The 16,911-nt window shown below is 34.2% G+C and overlaps 1 protein-coding gene and 1 long non-coding RNA gene across 4 annotated transcripts; both read left to right on the forward strand.

Annotated features, from left to right (window-relative positions):
• Positions 1–1,415: 1,415 nt before the first annotated feature.
• On the forward strand, positions 1,416–6,629 carry LOC130647417 (uncharacterized). The gene is made up of 2 exons (XR_008982854.1): positions 1,416–4,990; positions 6,498–6,629. It is a non-coding gene; the product is annotated as an uncharacterized LOC130647417 (long non-coding RNA).
• Positions 6,630–8,483: 1,854 nt separating this feature from the next.
• LOC130647416 (surfeit locus protein 1-like) lies at positions 8,484–15,790 on the forward strand. Of its 3 annotated transcripts, none has more exons than XM_057453268.1 (2): positions 8,484–8,501; positions 14,125–15,790. In XM_057453268.1, exon 2 carries the CDS (start codon positions 14,131–14,133, stop codon positions 14,974–14,976), a length of 846 nt encoding a protein of 281 aa, XP_057309251.1. In that variant the 5' UTR covers positions 8,484–8,501; positions 14,125–14,130; the 3' UTR covers positions 14,977–15,790. The 3 variants fall into 3 exon arrangements, 2 of the variants coding, with proteins under 2 accessions (XP_057309251.1, XP_057309252.1); XR_008982853.1 differs by lacking the exons at positions 8,484–8,501; positions 14,125–15,790 and adding exons at positions 10,633–11,101; positions 12,609–12,740; XM_057453269.1 differs by lacking the exon at positions 8,484–8,501 and adding an exon at positions 10,711–11,101.
• Positions 15,791–16,911: the final 1,121 nt, after the last annotated feature.

Raw genomic sequence — 16,911 nt, forward strand, 5'->3', positions numbered from 1 at the left:
TAAATCTAGTGCACCGGTACAGGATCTTAACTTAATTCCTAGCTTTCTTTGTTGCCTTTTTGGACGAGGATTATCAAAATAAAGTAAGGAAAAATAACGTGTTTTATGCAGCGATAACTACTGTTTCTTTTTTGCGAAAAAACAATCTACAAAGTTCGTTGTTTTAGCAATCAATCGAGTAAAAAATAAATATAATAAAAAAATATAAGTTCGCAAACAACAATTGGTTAAAAGGTATAAACATAACGGAATGCTTGTTTAAACTTGACTGGAGTTTAGAAATTTAAAATTGTGAGAAGCTCCGTTCGCAGCGATCAGGCGACTAGAAACGCGCCATTATGTCTATACCTTTTTCATCTCTTAATATGTTAAGAGCAGTTTGGGTATCTTTGAAAAAAAAACTGATATCCAGCATGCTCCATTAGATATTCACGACTTTGTCTGTATTCGTCGTCATCTTCAAATTCCATTGGGTCTCTTAGTGCTTTTAATACATTTTTGTTGCAATTCTTTGTCTTCACTGGTTAATACTAGTGGCCTGTTATGTTAGCATACGCCATTTGTTGAAAAAGGGACAACAGTGATTCAACTTTCGCTTGAGTAACGCCCATTTTCGCGACAGTGACTTCTCTTTTAAATGCCTTTAATGCGTGGAAGAGACATATTAATACTTTTACACCAGGAAATGTAACTTTTATTAGTTCTCTTTTATTCAAATCCTTGTCCGCCATAACCACGCAAAGATTCTCTGAGGAAGGATTGTTTTGTTTAAAAGTTTCCAAAAACCAGGACAATGTTTCCTTATCTTCCATAGCAAGAAGTGCCACTCCAACAATTTTTACTTTGCCTCATCGAATCTTCCACTAACATGATGTAAACTGGAATTCTTAGCTCAGTTAGTTTATAGGTAGCATCAACACAAATCAATTCTGGATATGCTTCATACGCATCCTTCATTTCCTCATCTTGAAAAATAAACCCTTGAAATTGTCGTTAACGTCACTGCATAAATGAACTGAGGAATCTAGAAAAAAATGCGAGGAATGGTAAACACACAAAAATACTATCTCAGTGAGCGCTATTGACGTCGTCGTTTTAACCTTAACGACGGCCTCAAAATAAAAGCAAAGTGACAGGGCTGTAGATAATCGTCATTTACTGTATTTATCACATAACACAGTTTCAATTCCATCTAAATCATTGCGGCTTTTTCCTTTCTTCGCTTCCTGAGCCATATTAGAGATATTTTTCAGCAAAATAACCTTCTTCGTTTCGGACATAATTTTTTTGCTGCAACACTTTTTTGTTGACATCCATCTTCAGGAGGTCTTTCATCTTTTCTTTTTCATCGTCATTTAGCTTTCTCTGGTTAGGTAAATGCCTGTAAAAGCTCCTAGAGGTAACAAAAAAATAATTTATATTATGATTTTAATCTTGTTATATATTCAATGAAACTATATAACTATTAATAAAGGTAGATGAGTCTCGGATAAGTGATGATTAGAATTGCCTACCCTATTTAATTCGTGATTATGGTCTGCCTGAAATTCTTTGACTTCTAAAAATTGTCCAGACTCATATACTCCCAAAGCGAACGAAAACTTGCGGTCTTGCTTTATAGTACTAAAGGAATTATAAAAAAATAATGTAAACAAAATACGTACTGAACAGCTCGTTGTCCACAGCCTTTTCCTTTGAATTTTCTTCCACCATGAACACAAGCATATTTTAATTCATAGTACTGAAGCTTGGGTTTTATTATTTTCGTTAATCTTTTTTGTGAAGCCTTAACAGTTCGACTATCTCTAACGTAGACATCAAAAAAATTCTTCTCTAATTTTGTTTTCAATTCTTGAAAAGTCGAAATTTTTTCCCCAACAACAAAAGTAATCGACGTAGTGAATTTATGCCTATCGAGATGCCGTATCAAAACTATATAATTCTTCAGCGAAAAAGAATATCTTCTCCGCGTATGAAAGCAGTACAGCTGGTTTCTTCAAGAAAACTTCAAGCTTCTTGTTATCTAGGCTCTTACTTATTTAATATGTAAGGGTTTGTATCCACGAAATAAAAACCAGGCTTTTGCTTCTTTGAAACGAAACGTTCCAAACGGTCAAGGGATTAAACATGTATTTCGCAAGAACCTCTCTAGGTTGATTTTTCAGGGTATGAAAAATTACTATTTCTAGTAATACTTATTTTATCGTCTTCGTTGTCAAAATAAAATTTTACACAAAAAACTAGGAAGTTTGCTGAAAAATCCTGTGCCGGTTCACTAGCTGTGAGCCGGAGAATTCCGGTACCGGTTCAGTAGTTTTTCGATGTACTATTCCGGTACCGGTGCAGCAGACACTTCGAAAATGAAAGTGTGTGGACAAATCAAGGGATAGGTATATTTCGTTTGTTTTGGGTTTGTATTAGTCATTTGTTTATCTATATTAACTGGGTCAAGGTTTTATTTTTTATATATTCAATTTTTACGTTTCTCTTAGGCAAAAAGTTTATTAGTGCAAAAGCCCATTAATTTAGTCAGCTACAAAATGGCAGCACAACTGTGTTTTCTGACCTAACATGCAGAGATGATAGATGTGCATATTTTACATGGCTAGCCTCACAAATATCGAGGGATATACCCTGTCTATTATTTCCAGAAGGGGCCATGGCGTAGATGGAGAGTCCTAGAGTATTTAATGCTCATTTTGAGCTACGCAGACCCAATTAGAGCCCGCGCTCTACTAGACAACTCCCGGCAACATCCAACGGCCCACACAGTGTGCCATCTTCCCAATTTCCCTCACATGGCTTGGGTTAACCCAGGGCTATGGTAACATTCACTCGCCCATGTTGAATCGCCGTCAAGAGGAATCGAACCCCGGTCTTCCGCACAGAGTACGAGAGCTATAACCACTAATCTACGGCGCCACATCGATTATCGTGTTGCTTACAGACATGAATTTATAAGAAATCATATGGTCTTCGAATTTTTCTATCTTATATAAATTTTTTTGGGTGATAAATTTGAATATGCCATTCATTTTTCTCAAAAGTTTCTAGTTTCCTTTTTCAATATAATGTTATTAATCTGGATCTGAGAATACAACGAGAAACATTTACCATAATTTATTCTTGTAATGTCGAGCGGTGGTAGTGAAAGAGTTCTGAAAAGAACTGTTTTTTATATCTTATATATTCGATAAATAGCTGTAATAAAATTCCACAAATAATAAATTGAGAGTACAACGACAAAATAGCACCTTCCTTCTTCTCCACAAAATTTAAATGAGAACAATAAGCTCGTGCGCGTTGCATTTCGGGCAGTATGGGACCGGCCCACACTTTTCCATGGGGTTACACACAAAAGCATTGAAAAAACCCAGAAAAACGCCTGCAACCCCCTTACATATACGGTGCTTTTTGGCAACTCGGCACCGTCTTGAATACAACATTCTCTGTTATCTGCAGGCTAGAAACCAGCTAGCTAACAAATTCTTTATATATATATAATCCACAATATTTCATCCATTGCAGAAAAATTGACAATGAACAAGACAAATTTTACCTAAGTAATAGACAAAGTATATATAACTTAAATAATCATAACAGCAGAATTTTCATATATAATGGGGCTTTACCTTTATTGAACAATTAATTACCAGGTTTTTCACGATAGCCCAGAAACATAAACATAAGTTATTTCCTTAGTCTATTGTTTATGGGAAAAGTGTGTTTTGTTTATTATCAATGCTTCTCCCTTACATGGTCAAATTTGTTTTAGATACTTTGGTAATATGCCATACATTAGAGTAATACACTGCTGACATTGAGTCTTTTTTAAAAAGTAAGGCTATGAGGGGGAGATGGCGGTAACAAGCAGAAAACGCTTCCTATGCCTCTGTTACAAAATTGGAATTTTGAATGAGGCAAAACCAATTAAAATAAAAAAGAGTTTGTGCATCAAATATTAATTGCACTAGGTGCGCAAGCACTACAAATTTTGGGCCAACAGGAAGGTCATTTCTTCTTAAAAAAACTTGACCTAAACATCCAAAACAACCCCAACATTCTCTCTAGGGCTCTTGCAACCATTATTTTACATAACTGTCAGGCATTCTGCATTTTTTTTTTTCAAATGGCTAATGGTTTATCTCTAACTAAAACCTGTGCATTGTGAGCTATATTATATTTTATATTTTATTTTAATTTCAAATAGTAACTGTTTGATATTTTATGTGACAAAAAAAGAGCTTTGCGAACAAAGCGAAATTGTGGAGCACGTTTGCTACACGAGAATTATTGAGATTCTCAAAATTTCAATAGAAAAAAAATCATATAAAATCAGTGTAAAGAAATAGGACTGATATTTTTGCACATAAAGCTAGGGTATTTTTTTTTCTAATAAAACAAATAAGTTTGGACCGAGGGGTTAAAGTATAAGTTTAGTAAAAAATGCAATAAGTACGGCTCGTACTCCCCCCCCACCCCCGGGTTTTGACCCCCCCGTCTTTTGGTCCGGATTATACGTCCGCCGAACTTGAACACACAAAGAGCAATATGCCGTGAACAAGACACGGTAGTCGGCATTTTAGACACTTATATTTTACAGACCCAAAATATGCCTTATTTTTTTGTATTATAGCTAATTATTGTATAAATAATTAATTAATTATTTTGCAATTTTGCTTCTAATACTATTATAGTTGTATTTTAATGAAACATAATAGTATTAAAACGGTTTTCTTCTTTTGAAATAATTTACTGCTAGTCCTGTTTCTAATCGACTTTACTGGTGTATTTTAAGCTTTTTTGTTGCTGTGCTTTTTCTGGAGATTTTAGTTGGATTGGAAAGCTCCTGTGTAAGGTACCCTTTCCTAAAGAAATATTGAAGTAATTTGTACAATTATTACGCGCCGAGCTGTGTTTTATTTTATTGTTTCTAAGAAGATGTAAGAATACAATATTATCAATTTTAATTGGTTTTATCCAAATCAAGGTAAGGCTTAATCACACGAAAGGTAGCTAGAGCTCAGTTTTGTATAAAAGAATTGAAAGTAATTTGTAGAATGCATATGGAGAAGCTGTATTACTACCTAACTGATAGCCAGATATAGGAAAACCTGTAGCTAGGGCACAGACAAAACAAATAGCTCTGGGCGCTAGAGTGAGCTGACCAACCTTTTTTATCACAGTTTTTTATTTATTATATAAGTAACCTGTTACAGTAACTAAAAAAAATATCCACCTTTGCTATCAAACCAACAGCAATGTAATTCTCAATAGAAATTAGTTCTCCGTACACCCTCCCTGAGAACAAGGTTTAAAACGATATTAAAACTGTCATTAAACAGAACTTCAAGGATGCCCGAGCCACACACGTCCTCTAAACGGCGTGGGCATCTTCGAAACTGCTTGTAATTTTAGAACAAGGCGTTTTTGGGCAAGTTTAGCGTTTAGCAAAAAAATTGAAGTATTATCCCGAAAAAACCTGCATAGACCATAAAATAAACTATGTGGTAGTAAAGTTCTTAAAAGAACTGTTTTTGATGGTTTTTGATAAAATTTACTTGATAAATAACTTTTAAACTTTATTAACTTCTTTCACTTAAAGCATTTTTTTCCAACTATCGTCCACAAGGTATGTTACAAGGAAATGAATTTTGGAAATGCTCCAGGCAAGTTCGGGAAAGTGCGGGCGGTTTTGAAAGACAATTACTAATTTAATTGCAAAATGTGCCCGAACTCGCCCTTATATATGTGGCCGTTTGCAGCTTATTGACACCCTCTTATTTTAGAATATTCTCAGGAATAATAGACCAAGAGAAATTACATCACAGTTTCTTGTCCACTGCCCATGTGTGTTTGAGAACAACCCACATAACAAAGTTCATTATTTTTTAAATTATTTGTGTAAAAATTACTATTTCATTCACGATAAACCAATTGTCAGTCATTTCATTCATCCAACAAAGAATCCTATCCAAGGTGCTTTTCTATTAGTGCTGAATTTAATAATTGTCATGATTCAGCATAGTTTTTAAAAGGGTCTGATTGCAAAATATGATTGCCATAGTTCAGCACTTGTAATATTTTTGTATTTGTGAACTCAGCTTCTAAAACACACACAAGAGACATTATAATTTCCTCTTGGTGATTACATTAATGTTGGTTGAAAAAAACTGAATGATGAGAAGCATATGTTTTTGAATGGGTCTAGGACAATAAACTTATTTAATTTCCCTTGGCCTTGCATCAATCAAATTCTGAAAAAATAAACACTTCTAAAATGATTTTGTCAGATTTGGAAACTGTTGGTATGGTTGGAACTTTGCATATAAAATTAGGAAAGTTGCCAAATTCTTTAGTTTTTTTCTTTTATACTTTTCCGAATTAGCCTTAATTATTTATGAGATGAAAAACAGTGCTTTCAATTCCATTGACTTGGCCATCCCTTAAAGGCACTGGAAGCTTCACTATATGAAAATGTTTTCTTTTTCTTTAAGATTGTGTACAATGGGAGTGAGTGATGTAATCTTCTAATGCGTGTGGTGAAAAGAAGGCGAAACCGTTATTGTTTTTCTGCCCAAATTTGAAGCTATTTAATAAATCTTGATAAAGTTAAAAAACTGTTTTGATTTGTTTGCTTTGGTTTTAATTGTTTCCCGTGAGTTTTCGAAATTTGTTCCAGCAGATTCTGTGGCTTCTACTGCCGGTATTTTTACGTGAAAAAAATACTGTTTTTTTGTGAGGTCATTTACGAAATCGTTAACGTTAGGACCAACTTCTGCGGGTTGTACAACTCGATGTATTACATATCTTTCGGAATACTGCTAAAAGTGTAATTTTGTATTGCGCTCTTTACTTTTATCATTCTGTGGGAAAAGGCGGTACAAAGTTTTAACACGCGTTATTCGTTTTTGTTAGTTTCGCGTAATCTAATTTTCTCGCACATTTTGAAAAGAATATCCCACGCACATCAAATACTCGCGCAGTCTTTTCGCAAAAAAAAAAAACTGTTTTTGCGCAACGAATTGTTCTGCAGATCGTTCATTTTCCTACCTCGTCCCCAGGGTTCTTCTATATGATATTCAATTTTGATGTATTTCGGAAGATGTTAGCGCCAAAGAAACAAGAAGCGCTAGGGACAAAGTATTGAATAGTTTAATATTGCTTGCAAGTTTCGAAAATGAAAGTGGGTTGATATGATATTTCCCGTTTTTCCTTTTTTTTAATAAATACAAGTTTCGCATGGAAAGTTTCATAGTTTAGTGGATCTGTTATTTTAATAGCGCAAGATTATGAAAGTTTTCTAGCATATATTTTATCTACATTATAACTAGCTAAAATAACACTCTACAAACATTAGAAAGACAGTATTTGCCTATTGTAGCAAAAACATCTCATAACACTGTCCATCAAATCAAATTACCAGAAAATAGGATATTTTTAAGCTGAAATTATTGATTTAAAAAGTATTCCACTTCACATCTGCTTGTAATTTAAAATTTCGCAAAAAAACGTTCTTCATCCAAATTAACTGAGAGCTAATCTTCTCCAGAAAAGACTTTTTAGCTCCACATCTCCACACATATACCAGCAACATCGCGCTACAAAATTTCACTGATTACCGTTCAGCATGGGAGTAAATCTCTTCACAATTAATTAGTTGCACAAATATATTGAATTTCTTGTTATGTTGTTTAGTATTTTATTTTTGTTGCAAAAATTATTATTTTTATTAAAAAATTAAGCTTCATTTGATTATGTTTTTAACGTTTTTTCACAGGGCCTTCCCCAGAATGAAATATTTTCGACGTATGTTATTAACTAGCCGTCTAGTTGTGTCTGTAACATGCTAGAAGCAACTGAACGTAATTAGACGCCTAATGAGCACCAAGCCTAAACAATCCTAAAAACAGCACAGCCTTTAACAGCCTTTGACATTGGATTATTATTTTGTTTTCAATTCTTGAAAAGTCGAAATTTTTTCCCCAACAACAAAAGTAATCGACGTAGTGAATTTATGCCTATCGAGATGCCGTATCAAAACTATATAATTCTTCAGCGAAAAAGAATATCTTCTCCGCGTATGAAAGCAGTACAGCTGGTTTCTTCAAGAAAACTTCAAGCTTCTTGTTATCTAGGCTCTTACTTATTTAATATGTAAGGGTTTGTATCCACGAAATAAAAACCAGGCTTTTGCTTCTTTGAAACGAAACGTTCCAAACGGTCAAGGGATTAAACATGTATTTCGCAAGAACCTCTCTAGGTTGATTTTTCAGGGTATGAAAAATTACTATTTCTAGTAATACTTATTTTATCGTCTTCGTTGTCAAAATAAAATTTTACACAAAAAACTAGGAAGTTTGCTGAAAAATCCTGTGCCGGTTCACTAGCTGTGAGCCGGAGAATTCCGGTACCGGTTCAGTAGTTTTTCGATGTACTATTCCGGTACCGGTGCAGCAGACACTTCGAAAATGAAAGTGTGTGGACAAATCAAGGGATAGGTATATTTCGTTTGTTTTGGGTTTGTATTAGTCATTTGTTTATCTATATTAACTGGGTCAAGGTTTTATTTTTTATATATTCAATTTTTACGTTTCTCTTAGGCAAAAAGTTTATTAGTGCAAAAGCCCATTAATTTAGTCAGCTACAAAATGGCAGCACAACTGTGTTTTCTGACCTAACATGCAGAGATGATAGATGTGCATATTTTACATGGCTAGCCTCACAAATATCGAGGGATATACCCTGTCTATTATTTCCAGAAGGGGCCATGGCGTAGATGGAGAGTCCTAGAGTATTTAATGCTCATTTTGAGCTACGCAGACCCAATTAGAGCCCGCGCTCTACTAGACAACTCCCGGCAACATCCAACGGCCCACACAGTGTGCCATCTTCCCAATTTCCCTCACATGGCTTGGGTTAACCCAGGGCTATGGTAACATTCACTCGCCCATGTTGAATCGCCGTCAAGAGGAATCGAACCCCGGTCTTCCGCACAGAGTACGAGAGCTATAACCACTAATCTACGGCGCCACATCGATTATCGTGTTGCTTACAGACATGAATTTATAAGAAATCATATGGTCTTCGAATTTTTCTATCTTATATAAATTTTTTTGGGTGATAAATTTGAATATGCCATTCATTTTTCTCAAAAGTTTCTAGTTTCCTTTTTCAATATAATGTTATTAATCTGGATCTGAGAATACAACGAGAAACATTTACCATAATTTATTCTTGTAATGTCGAGCGGTGGTAGTGAAAGAGTTCTGAAAAGAACTGTTTTTTATATCTTATATATTCGATAAATAGCTGTAATAAAATTCCACAAATAATAAATTGAGAGTACAACGACAAAATAGCACCTTCCTTCTTCTCCACAAAATTTAAATGAGAACAATAAGCTCGTGCGCGTTGCATTTCGGGCAGTATGGGACCGGCCCACACTTTTCCATGGGGTTACACACAAAAGCATTGAAAAAACCCAGAAAAACGCCTGCAACCCCCTTACATATACGGTGCTTTTTGGCAACTCGGCACCGTCTTGAATACAACATTCTCTGTTATCTGCAGGCTAGAAACCAGCTAGCTAACAAATTCTTTATATATATATAATCCACAATATTTCATCCATTGCAGAAAAATTGACAATGAACAAGACAAATTTTACCTAAGTAATAGACAAAGTATATATAACTTAAATAATCATAACAGCAGAATTTTCATATATAATGGGGCTTTACCTTTATTGAACAATTAATTACCAGGTTTTTCACGATAGCCCAGAAACATAAACATAAGTTATTTCCTTAGTCTATTGTTTATGGGAAAAGTGTGTTTTGTTTATTATCAATTCTTCTCCCTTACATGGTCAAATTTGTTTTAGATACTTTGGTAATAAGCCATACATTAGAGTAATACACTGCTGACATTGAGTCTTTTTTTAAAAAGTAAGGCTATGAGGGGGGAGATGGCGGTAACAAGCAGAAAACGCTTGCTATGCCCCTGTTACAAAATTGGAATTTTGAATGAGGCAAAACCAATTAAAATAAAAAAGAGTTTGTGCATCAAATATTAATTGCACTAGGTGCGCAAGCACTACAAATTTTGGGCCGTTTCTTCTTAAAAAAACTTGACCTAAACATCCAAAACAACCCCAACATTCTCTCTAGGGCTCTTGCAACCATTATTTTACATAACTGTCAGGCATTCTGCATTTTTTTTTTTTCAAATGGCTAATGGTTTATCTCTAACTAAAACCTGTGCATTGTGAGCTATATTATATTTTATATTTTATTTTAATTTCAAATAGTAACTGTTTGATATTTTATGTGACAAAAAAAGAGCTTTGCGAACAAAGCGAAATTGTGGAGCACGTTTGCTACACGAGAATTATTGAGATTCTCAAAATTTCAATAGAAAAAAAATCATATAAAATCAGTGTAAAGAAATAGGACTGATATTTTTGCACATAAAGCTAGGGTATTTTTTTTTCTAATAAAACAAATAAGTTTGGACCGAGGGGTTAAAGTATAAGTTTAGTAAAAAATGCAATAAGTACGGCTCGTACTCCCCCCCCCCCCCCCCCCGGGTTTTGACCCCCCCCCCCCGTCTTTTGGTCCGGATTATACGTCCGCCGAACTTGAACACACAAAGAGCAATATGCCGTGAACAAGACACGGTAGTCGGCATTTTAGACACTTATATTTTACAGACCCAAAATATGCCTTATTTTTTTGTATTATAGCTAATTATTGTATAAATAATTAATTAATTATTTTGCAATTTTGCTTCTAATACTATTATAGTTGTATTTTAATGAAACATAATAGTATTAAAACGGTTTTCTTCTTTTGAAATAATTTACTGCTAGTCCTGTTTCTAATCGACTTTACTGGTGTATTTTAAGCTTTTTTGTTGCTGTGCTTTTTCTGGAGATTTTAGTTGGATTGGAAAGCTCCTGTGTAAGGTACCCTTTCCTAAAGAAATATTGAAGTAATTTGTACAATTATTACGCGCCGAGCTGTGTTTTATTTTATTGTTTCTAAGAAGATGTAAGAATACAATATTATCAATTTTAATTGGTTTTATCCAAATCAAGGTAAGGCTTAATCACACGAAAGGTAGCTAGAGCTCAGTTTTGTATAAAAGAATTGAAAGTAATTTGTAGAATGCATATGGAGAAGCTGTATTACTACCTAACTGATAGCCAGATATAGGAAAACCTGTAGCTAGGGCACAGACAAAACAAATAGCTCTGGGCGCTAGAGTGAGCTGACCAACCTTTTTTATCACAGTTTTTTATTTATTATATAAGTAACCTGTTACAGTAACTAAAAAAAATATCCACCTTTGCTATCAAACCAACAGCAATGTAATTCTCAATAGAAATTAGTTCTCCGTACACCCTCCCTGAGAACAAGGTTTAAAACGATATTAAAACTGTCATTAAACAGAACTTCAAGGATGCCCGAGCCACACACGTCCTCTAAACGGCGTGGGCATCTTCGAAACTGCTTGTAATTTTAGAACAAGGCGTTTTTGGGCAAGTTTAGCGTTTAGCAAAAAAATTGAAGTATTATCCCGAAAAAACCTGCATAGACCATAAAATAAACTATGTGGTAGTAAAGTTCTTAAAAGAACTGTTTTTGATGGTTTTTGTTAAAATTTACTTGATAAATAACTTTTAAACTTTATTAACTTCTTTCACTTAAAGCATTTTTTTCCAACTATCGTCCACAAGGTATGTTACAAGGAAATGAATTTTGGAAATGCTCCAGGCAAGTTCGGGAAAGTGCGGGCGGTTTTGAAAGACAATTACTAATTTAATTGCAAAATGTGCCCGAACTCGCCCTTATATATGTGGCCGTTTGCAGCTTATTGACACCCTCTTATTTTAGAATATTCTCAGGAATAATAGACCAAGAGAAATTACATCACAGTTTCTTGTCCACTGCCCATGTGTGTTTGAGAACAACCCACATAACAAAGTTCATTATTTTTTAAATTATTTGTGTAAAAATTACTATTTCATTCACGATAAACCAATTGTCAGTCATTTCATTCATCCAACAAAGAATCCTATCCAAGGTGCTTTTCTATTAGTGCTGAATTTAATAATTGTCATGATTCAGCATAGTTTTTAAAAGGGTCTGATTGCAAAATATGATTGCCATAGTTCAGCACTTGTAATATTTTTGTATTTGTGAACTCAGCTTCTAAAACACACACAAGAGACATTATAATTTCCTCTTGGTGATTACATTAATGTTGGTTGAAAAAAACTGAATGATGAGAAGCATATGTTTTTGAATGGGTCTAGGACAATAAACTTATTTAATTTCCCTTGGCCTTGCATCAATCAAATTCTGAAAAAATAAACACTTCTAAAATGATTTTGTCAGATTTGGAAACTGTTGGTATGGTTGGAACTTTGCATATAAAATTAGGAAAGTTGCCAAATTCTTTAGTTTTTTTCTTTTATACTTTTCCGAATTAGCCTTAATTATTTATGAGATGAAAAACAGTGCTTTCAATTCCATTGACTTGGCCATCCCTTAAAGGCACTGGAAGCTTCACTATATGAAAATGTTTTCTTTTTCTTTAAGATTGTGTACAATGGGAGTGAGTGATGTAATCTTCTAATGCGTGTGGTGAAAAGAAGGCGAAACCGTTATTGTTTTTCTGCCCAAATTTGAAGCTATTTAATAAATCTTGATAAAGTTAAAAAACTGTTTTGATTTGTTTGCTTTGGTTTTAATTGTTTCCCGTGAGTTTTCGAAATTTGTTCCAGCAGATTCTGTGGCTTCTACTGCCGGTATTTTTACGTGAAAAAAATACTGTTTTTTTGTGAGGTCATTTACGAAATCGTTAACGTTAGGACCAACTTCTGCGGGTTGTACAACTCGATGTATTACATATCTTTCGGAATACTGCTAAAAGTGTAATTTTGTATTGCGCTCTTTACTTTTATCATTCTGTGGGAAAAGGCGGTACAAAGTTTTAACACGCGTTATTCGTTTTTGTTAGTTTCGCGTAATCTAATTTTCTCGCACATTTTGAAAAGAATATCCCACGCACATCAAATACTCGCGCAGTCTTTTCGCAAAAAAAAAAAACTGTTTTTGCGCAACGAATTGTTCTGCAGATCGTTCATTTTCCTACCTCGTCCCCAGGGTTCTTCTATATGATATTCAATTTTGATGTATTTCGGAAGATGTTAGCGCCAAAGAAACAAGAAGCGCTAGGGACAAAGTATTGAATAGTTTAATATTGCTTGCAAGTTTCGAAAATGAAAGTGGGTTGATATGATATTTCCCGTTTTTCCTTTTTTTTAATAAATACAAGTTTCGCATGGAAAGTTTCATAGTTTAGTGGATCTGTTATTTTAATAGCGCAAGATTATGAAAGTTTTCTAGCATATATTTTATCTACATTATAACTAGCTAAAATAACACTCTACAAACATTAGAAAGACAGTATTTGCCTATTGTAGCAAAAACATCTCATAACACTGTCCATCAAATCAAATTACAAGAAAATAGGATATTTTTAAGCTGAAATTATTGATTTAAAAAGTATTCCACTTTACATCTGCTTGTAATTTAAAAATTCGCAAAAAAACGTTCTTCATCCAAATTAACTGAGAGCTAATCTTCTCCAGAAAAGACTTTTAAGCTCCACATCTCCACACATATACCAGCAACATCGCGCTACAAAATTTCACTGATTACCGTTCAGCATGGGAGTAAATCTCTTCACAATTAATTAGTTGCACAAATATATTGAATTTCTTGTTATGTTGTTTAGTATTTTATTTTTGTTGCAAAAATTATTATTTTTATTAAAAAATTAAGCTTCATTTGATTATGTTTTTAACGTTTTTTTACAGGCCCTTCCCCAGAATGAAATATTTTCGACGTATGTTATTAACTAGCCGTCTAGTTGTGTCTGTAACATGCTTGAAGCAACTGCATGTAATTAGACGCCTAATGAGCCCCAAGCATAAGCAATCCTAAAAACAGCACAGCCTTTAATCTTCTGACATTGGATTATCATCTCATTCCCCATAGTTTTGCGCATTCTAATCTAATAAATTTTACATTATATTTTTGCATGTTTTAGACAAAAATGAATACTTTTAGAAGGTACATGGTGTCTTCACTTCGACGTGCAGCGAATCTGTACCAGAGGCGTTTCATGTCCATTGAAGCACAATCGAAGTCTTCGAAAGGACAACACCTTCTGTTAATCATACCAATTGCATCGTTTGGTCTTGGAACATGGCAAGTTCGAAGGTTAGAATGGAAAAAAGGTCTTATTAAAGAAATGGAAGCAAAAACACAAAAAGAAGCTGTCCCTTTGCCACATGATATTCTCACACCAACCAGGATGGAAGAAATGCAGTACAGACGAGTTATTGTCCATGGTAAGTTTGACCACAGCAAAGAAATTTACGTTGGTCCTCGCTCTTTGAATGCAGATAAAGAAAGTAAAGGAGGACTGGTTAGTGGTAAACCAACAAGTGGTTATCATGTTGTGACGCCCTTTGTATTGGATTCGGGTGAAAGAATACTGGTTAACAGAGGTTGGGTGCCTAAGGGAAAGAAAAAACCTGATACTAGAACTGAAGGACAGGTTATTGACGCTATGCAGTTGACGGGTTTCGTTCGAAAAGGAGAAAAACGTCCGCCTTTTGCGCCAAAATCGCGAGAGGACGGTTTTGACTGGCATTATTGCGATGTGGAGAACTTCTCAAAGTTGTTAAACACTACACCGTTGTTGATAGATGCTGATTCCGTTTCCACTTCACCGGGCGGTCCACTTGGCGGGCAAACACGAGTAAGCATACGCAATGAACACATGCAGTATATTATCACATGGTATTCACTTTCAGCTGCTACTTTTTTTCTGTATTATCAAATGAGAAGAAAGCCTGGTGCAATGTTTAGAGCTGGCCCTACTGCGCGTGAATAGTTTATTTTATATAAAACTTTGTTCTCTTTGGGCTGACATGTAGAAAGAGCTGGTGATTAGAGGAGTATTGTGTGAACGGTAACAGACACAATCCTGTACGTAATACACAATATCAATGTTAATTTGAAATTTATTTATACTAAGCGAACGCGCGCACTTTTAATTTTCACGCTAGTCTAATTTTCGCGCTCGTTACAAGTAGTGCGCTAAAAGAAGCTTTGTGTACGCATTAATATATTACGCATGTTTTAGAATTAAACTATATAACATTAAATTTTATTTTGTGCCAGGATTTCTTTCTTATTGCAAATCTTGGACTAATAGCCAAATGCGCTTAACACTAATTTTCCTCAGCCAATTGCAGCGACTCTGTGCGAAAATTGGATGTTCGCGAAAATTTAATGAATTAAGGTAGTCGATTATTTATTTAGTTGACGTCTACAACAGCTTATCTGTATCTGATCTCAAACTAAATTTCGATTAAGTAGACAATTAACATCCATAGAACTGATATCCTCCACTTAAATTCGTTTTCTACAATAAATAACTTTTCCTTACTAAAAGTCTTCCGAAGGAAAACAAGTTTTAGCTATACCTTATCAAGGAGAATTGTAATCTGCAAAAACTTACGGCATTGGCAGATAATTGCGGTAAGCTTTGCCAGACGAAATTTTACTCGATAACGTGTTCCGGGAACCTATTGATGAACTAGTATTTCAAATTTTAAAGTGCTAAATAAAGAAATTGTATTTGTTGACTTAAATACAAGGTGTTTGTTCAACACCAAATTTTAGTAGAATTTTTTAAAATTGAAGAGTTGTCGTTTTTCACTGTGTTACAATAATAATGTACAGTCTTTGTCTGCTAAACGCGAGGAAAAATAAAGGATTGCCAACTTCAGCGGACTTATTCTCGCGCGCTTCTAATGCATATTCCAATTTTCATTTGGCGAATATTTAAATTCGCGGCTAGGCTCACCTTGTTCCACACTAATTTAAATTTACGGAATACCAAGATGATTAGCTTATTTTATTGATTTTATAGATTACTTAAATGATCAACTAAACGCCTAAAAAATCTTGAATATTTTATTTGAATAGGTTGATTTTATTAAAGTTAGTATCGTACGTCGTTCTTCGTTTATATTCACTAACGAAAACTGTTCGTGCGTAATATTTCATTTTGTGTATCAATGGATATTTATAAAGAAAAAAAAATGTAAAAACTCCCAACATTGCACTTTTTGCAATAAACAGCCTCTTCGGATAATAGTATCTCCTTGACCTAAACAAAAGCGCAAAAAGTAAAATTAATTTTTCTTAGTAAACGCCTTCGGTGTTGTTAAACTGGACAAAACATAAAATTTTTTAAAGCAAACAATTTCGGACAGATTTAAATTCGCGAAGATAATTTGCGTAATACGCAAAAATTTATTTACTTAATGCAAGTCTCTTTTTGTGACTCCTGCACTAACACTAGTCTGTGCGTAATTAATATTCCTCCATTTTTGTATTTCAGTCTGACTGACTTGTTTTTCTTGTATTTCTGTCACTAAAGATAAACTCGCTTTTCTCTCGAAGAGAGATCCGAACGTTATATCGAATAGGCTAGAACTTGGAGGTACCAGCTAATTTTTTTTTGTATTATTTAATGAAGTAATGTTTTATCAGCTTTATTACTTTCTCATTTTTTACCTTTTTTTCCATCAGCCTTGTTCTCAACTTTCTCTATAAATCGCGGAATCTTTACCATCTACAATGGGAGCAAAATTAACGAAACGCCAAACAAAATTCCCTCCCTTTACTTCATTATTGCCTGAAAGATGTCGGTTTGGTTAAAAAAAATTGTATTGTATTATACCAACATTGACAAAGGGGAAATGAGAGAATATCAACAATTTTCACGTAACATCTATTTTGCTGTGAGTTTTATTTC

Source organism: Hydractinia symbiolongicarpus, chromosome 6 (genome assembly GCF_029227915.1).
Source record: "Hydractinia symbiolongicarpus strain clone_291-10 chromosome 6, HSymV2.1, whole genome shotgun sequence".
Classification (NCBI taxonomy): Eukaryota; Metazoa; Cnidaria; class Hydrozoa; order Anthoathecata; family Hydractiniidae; genus Hydractinia; species Hydractinia symbiolongicarpus.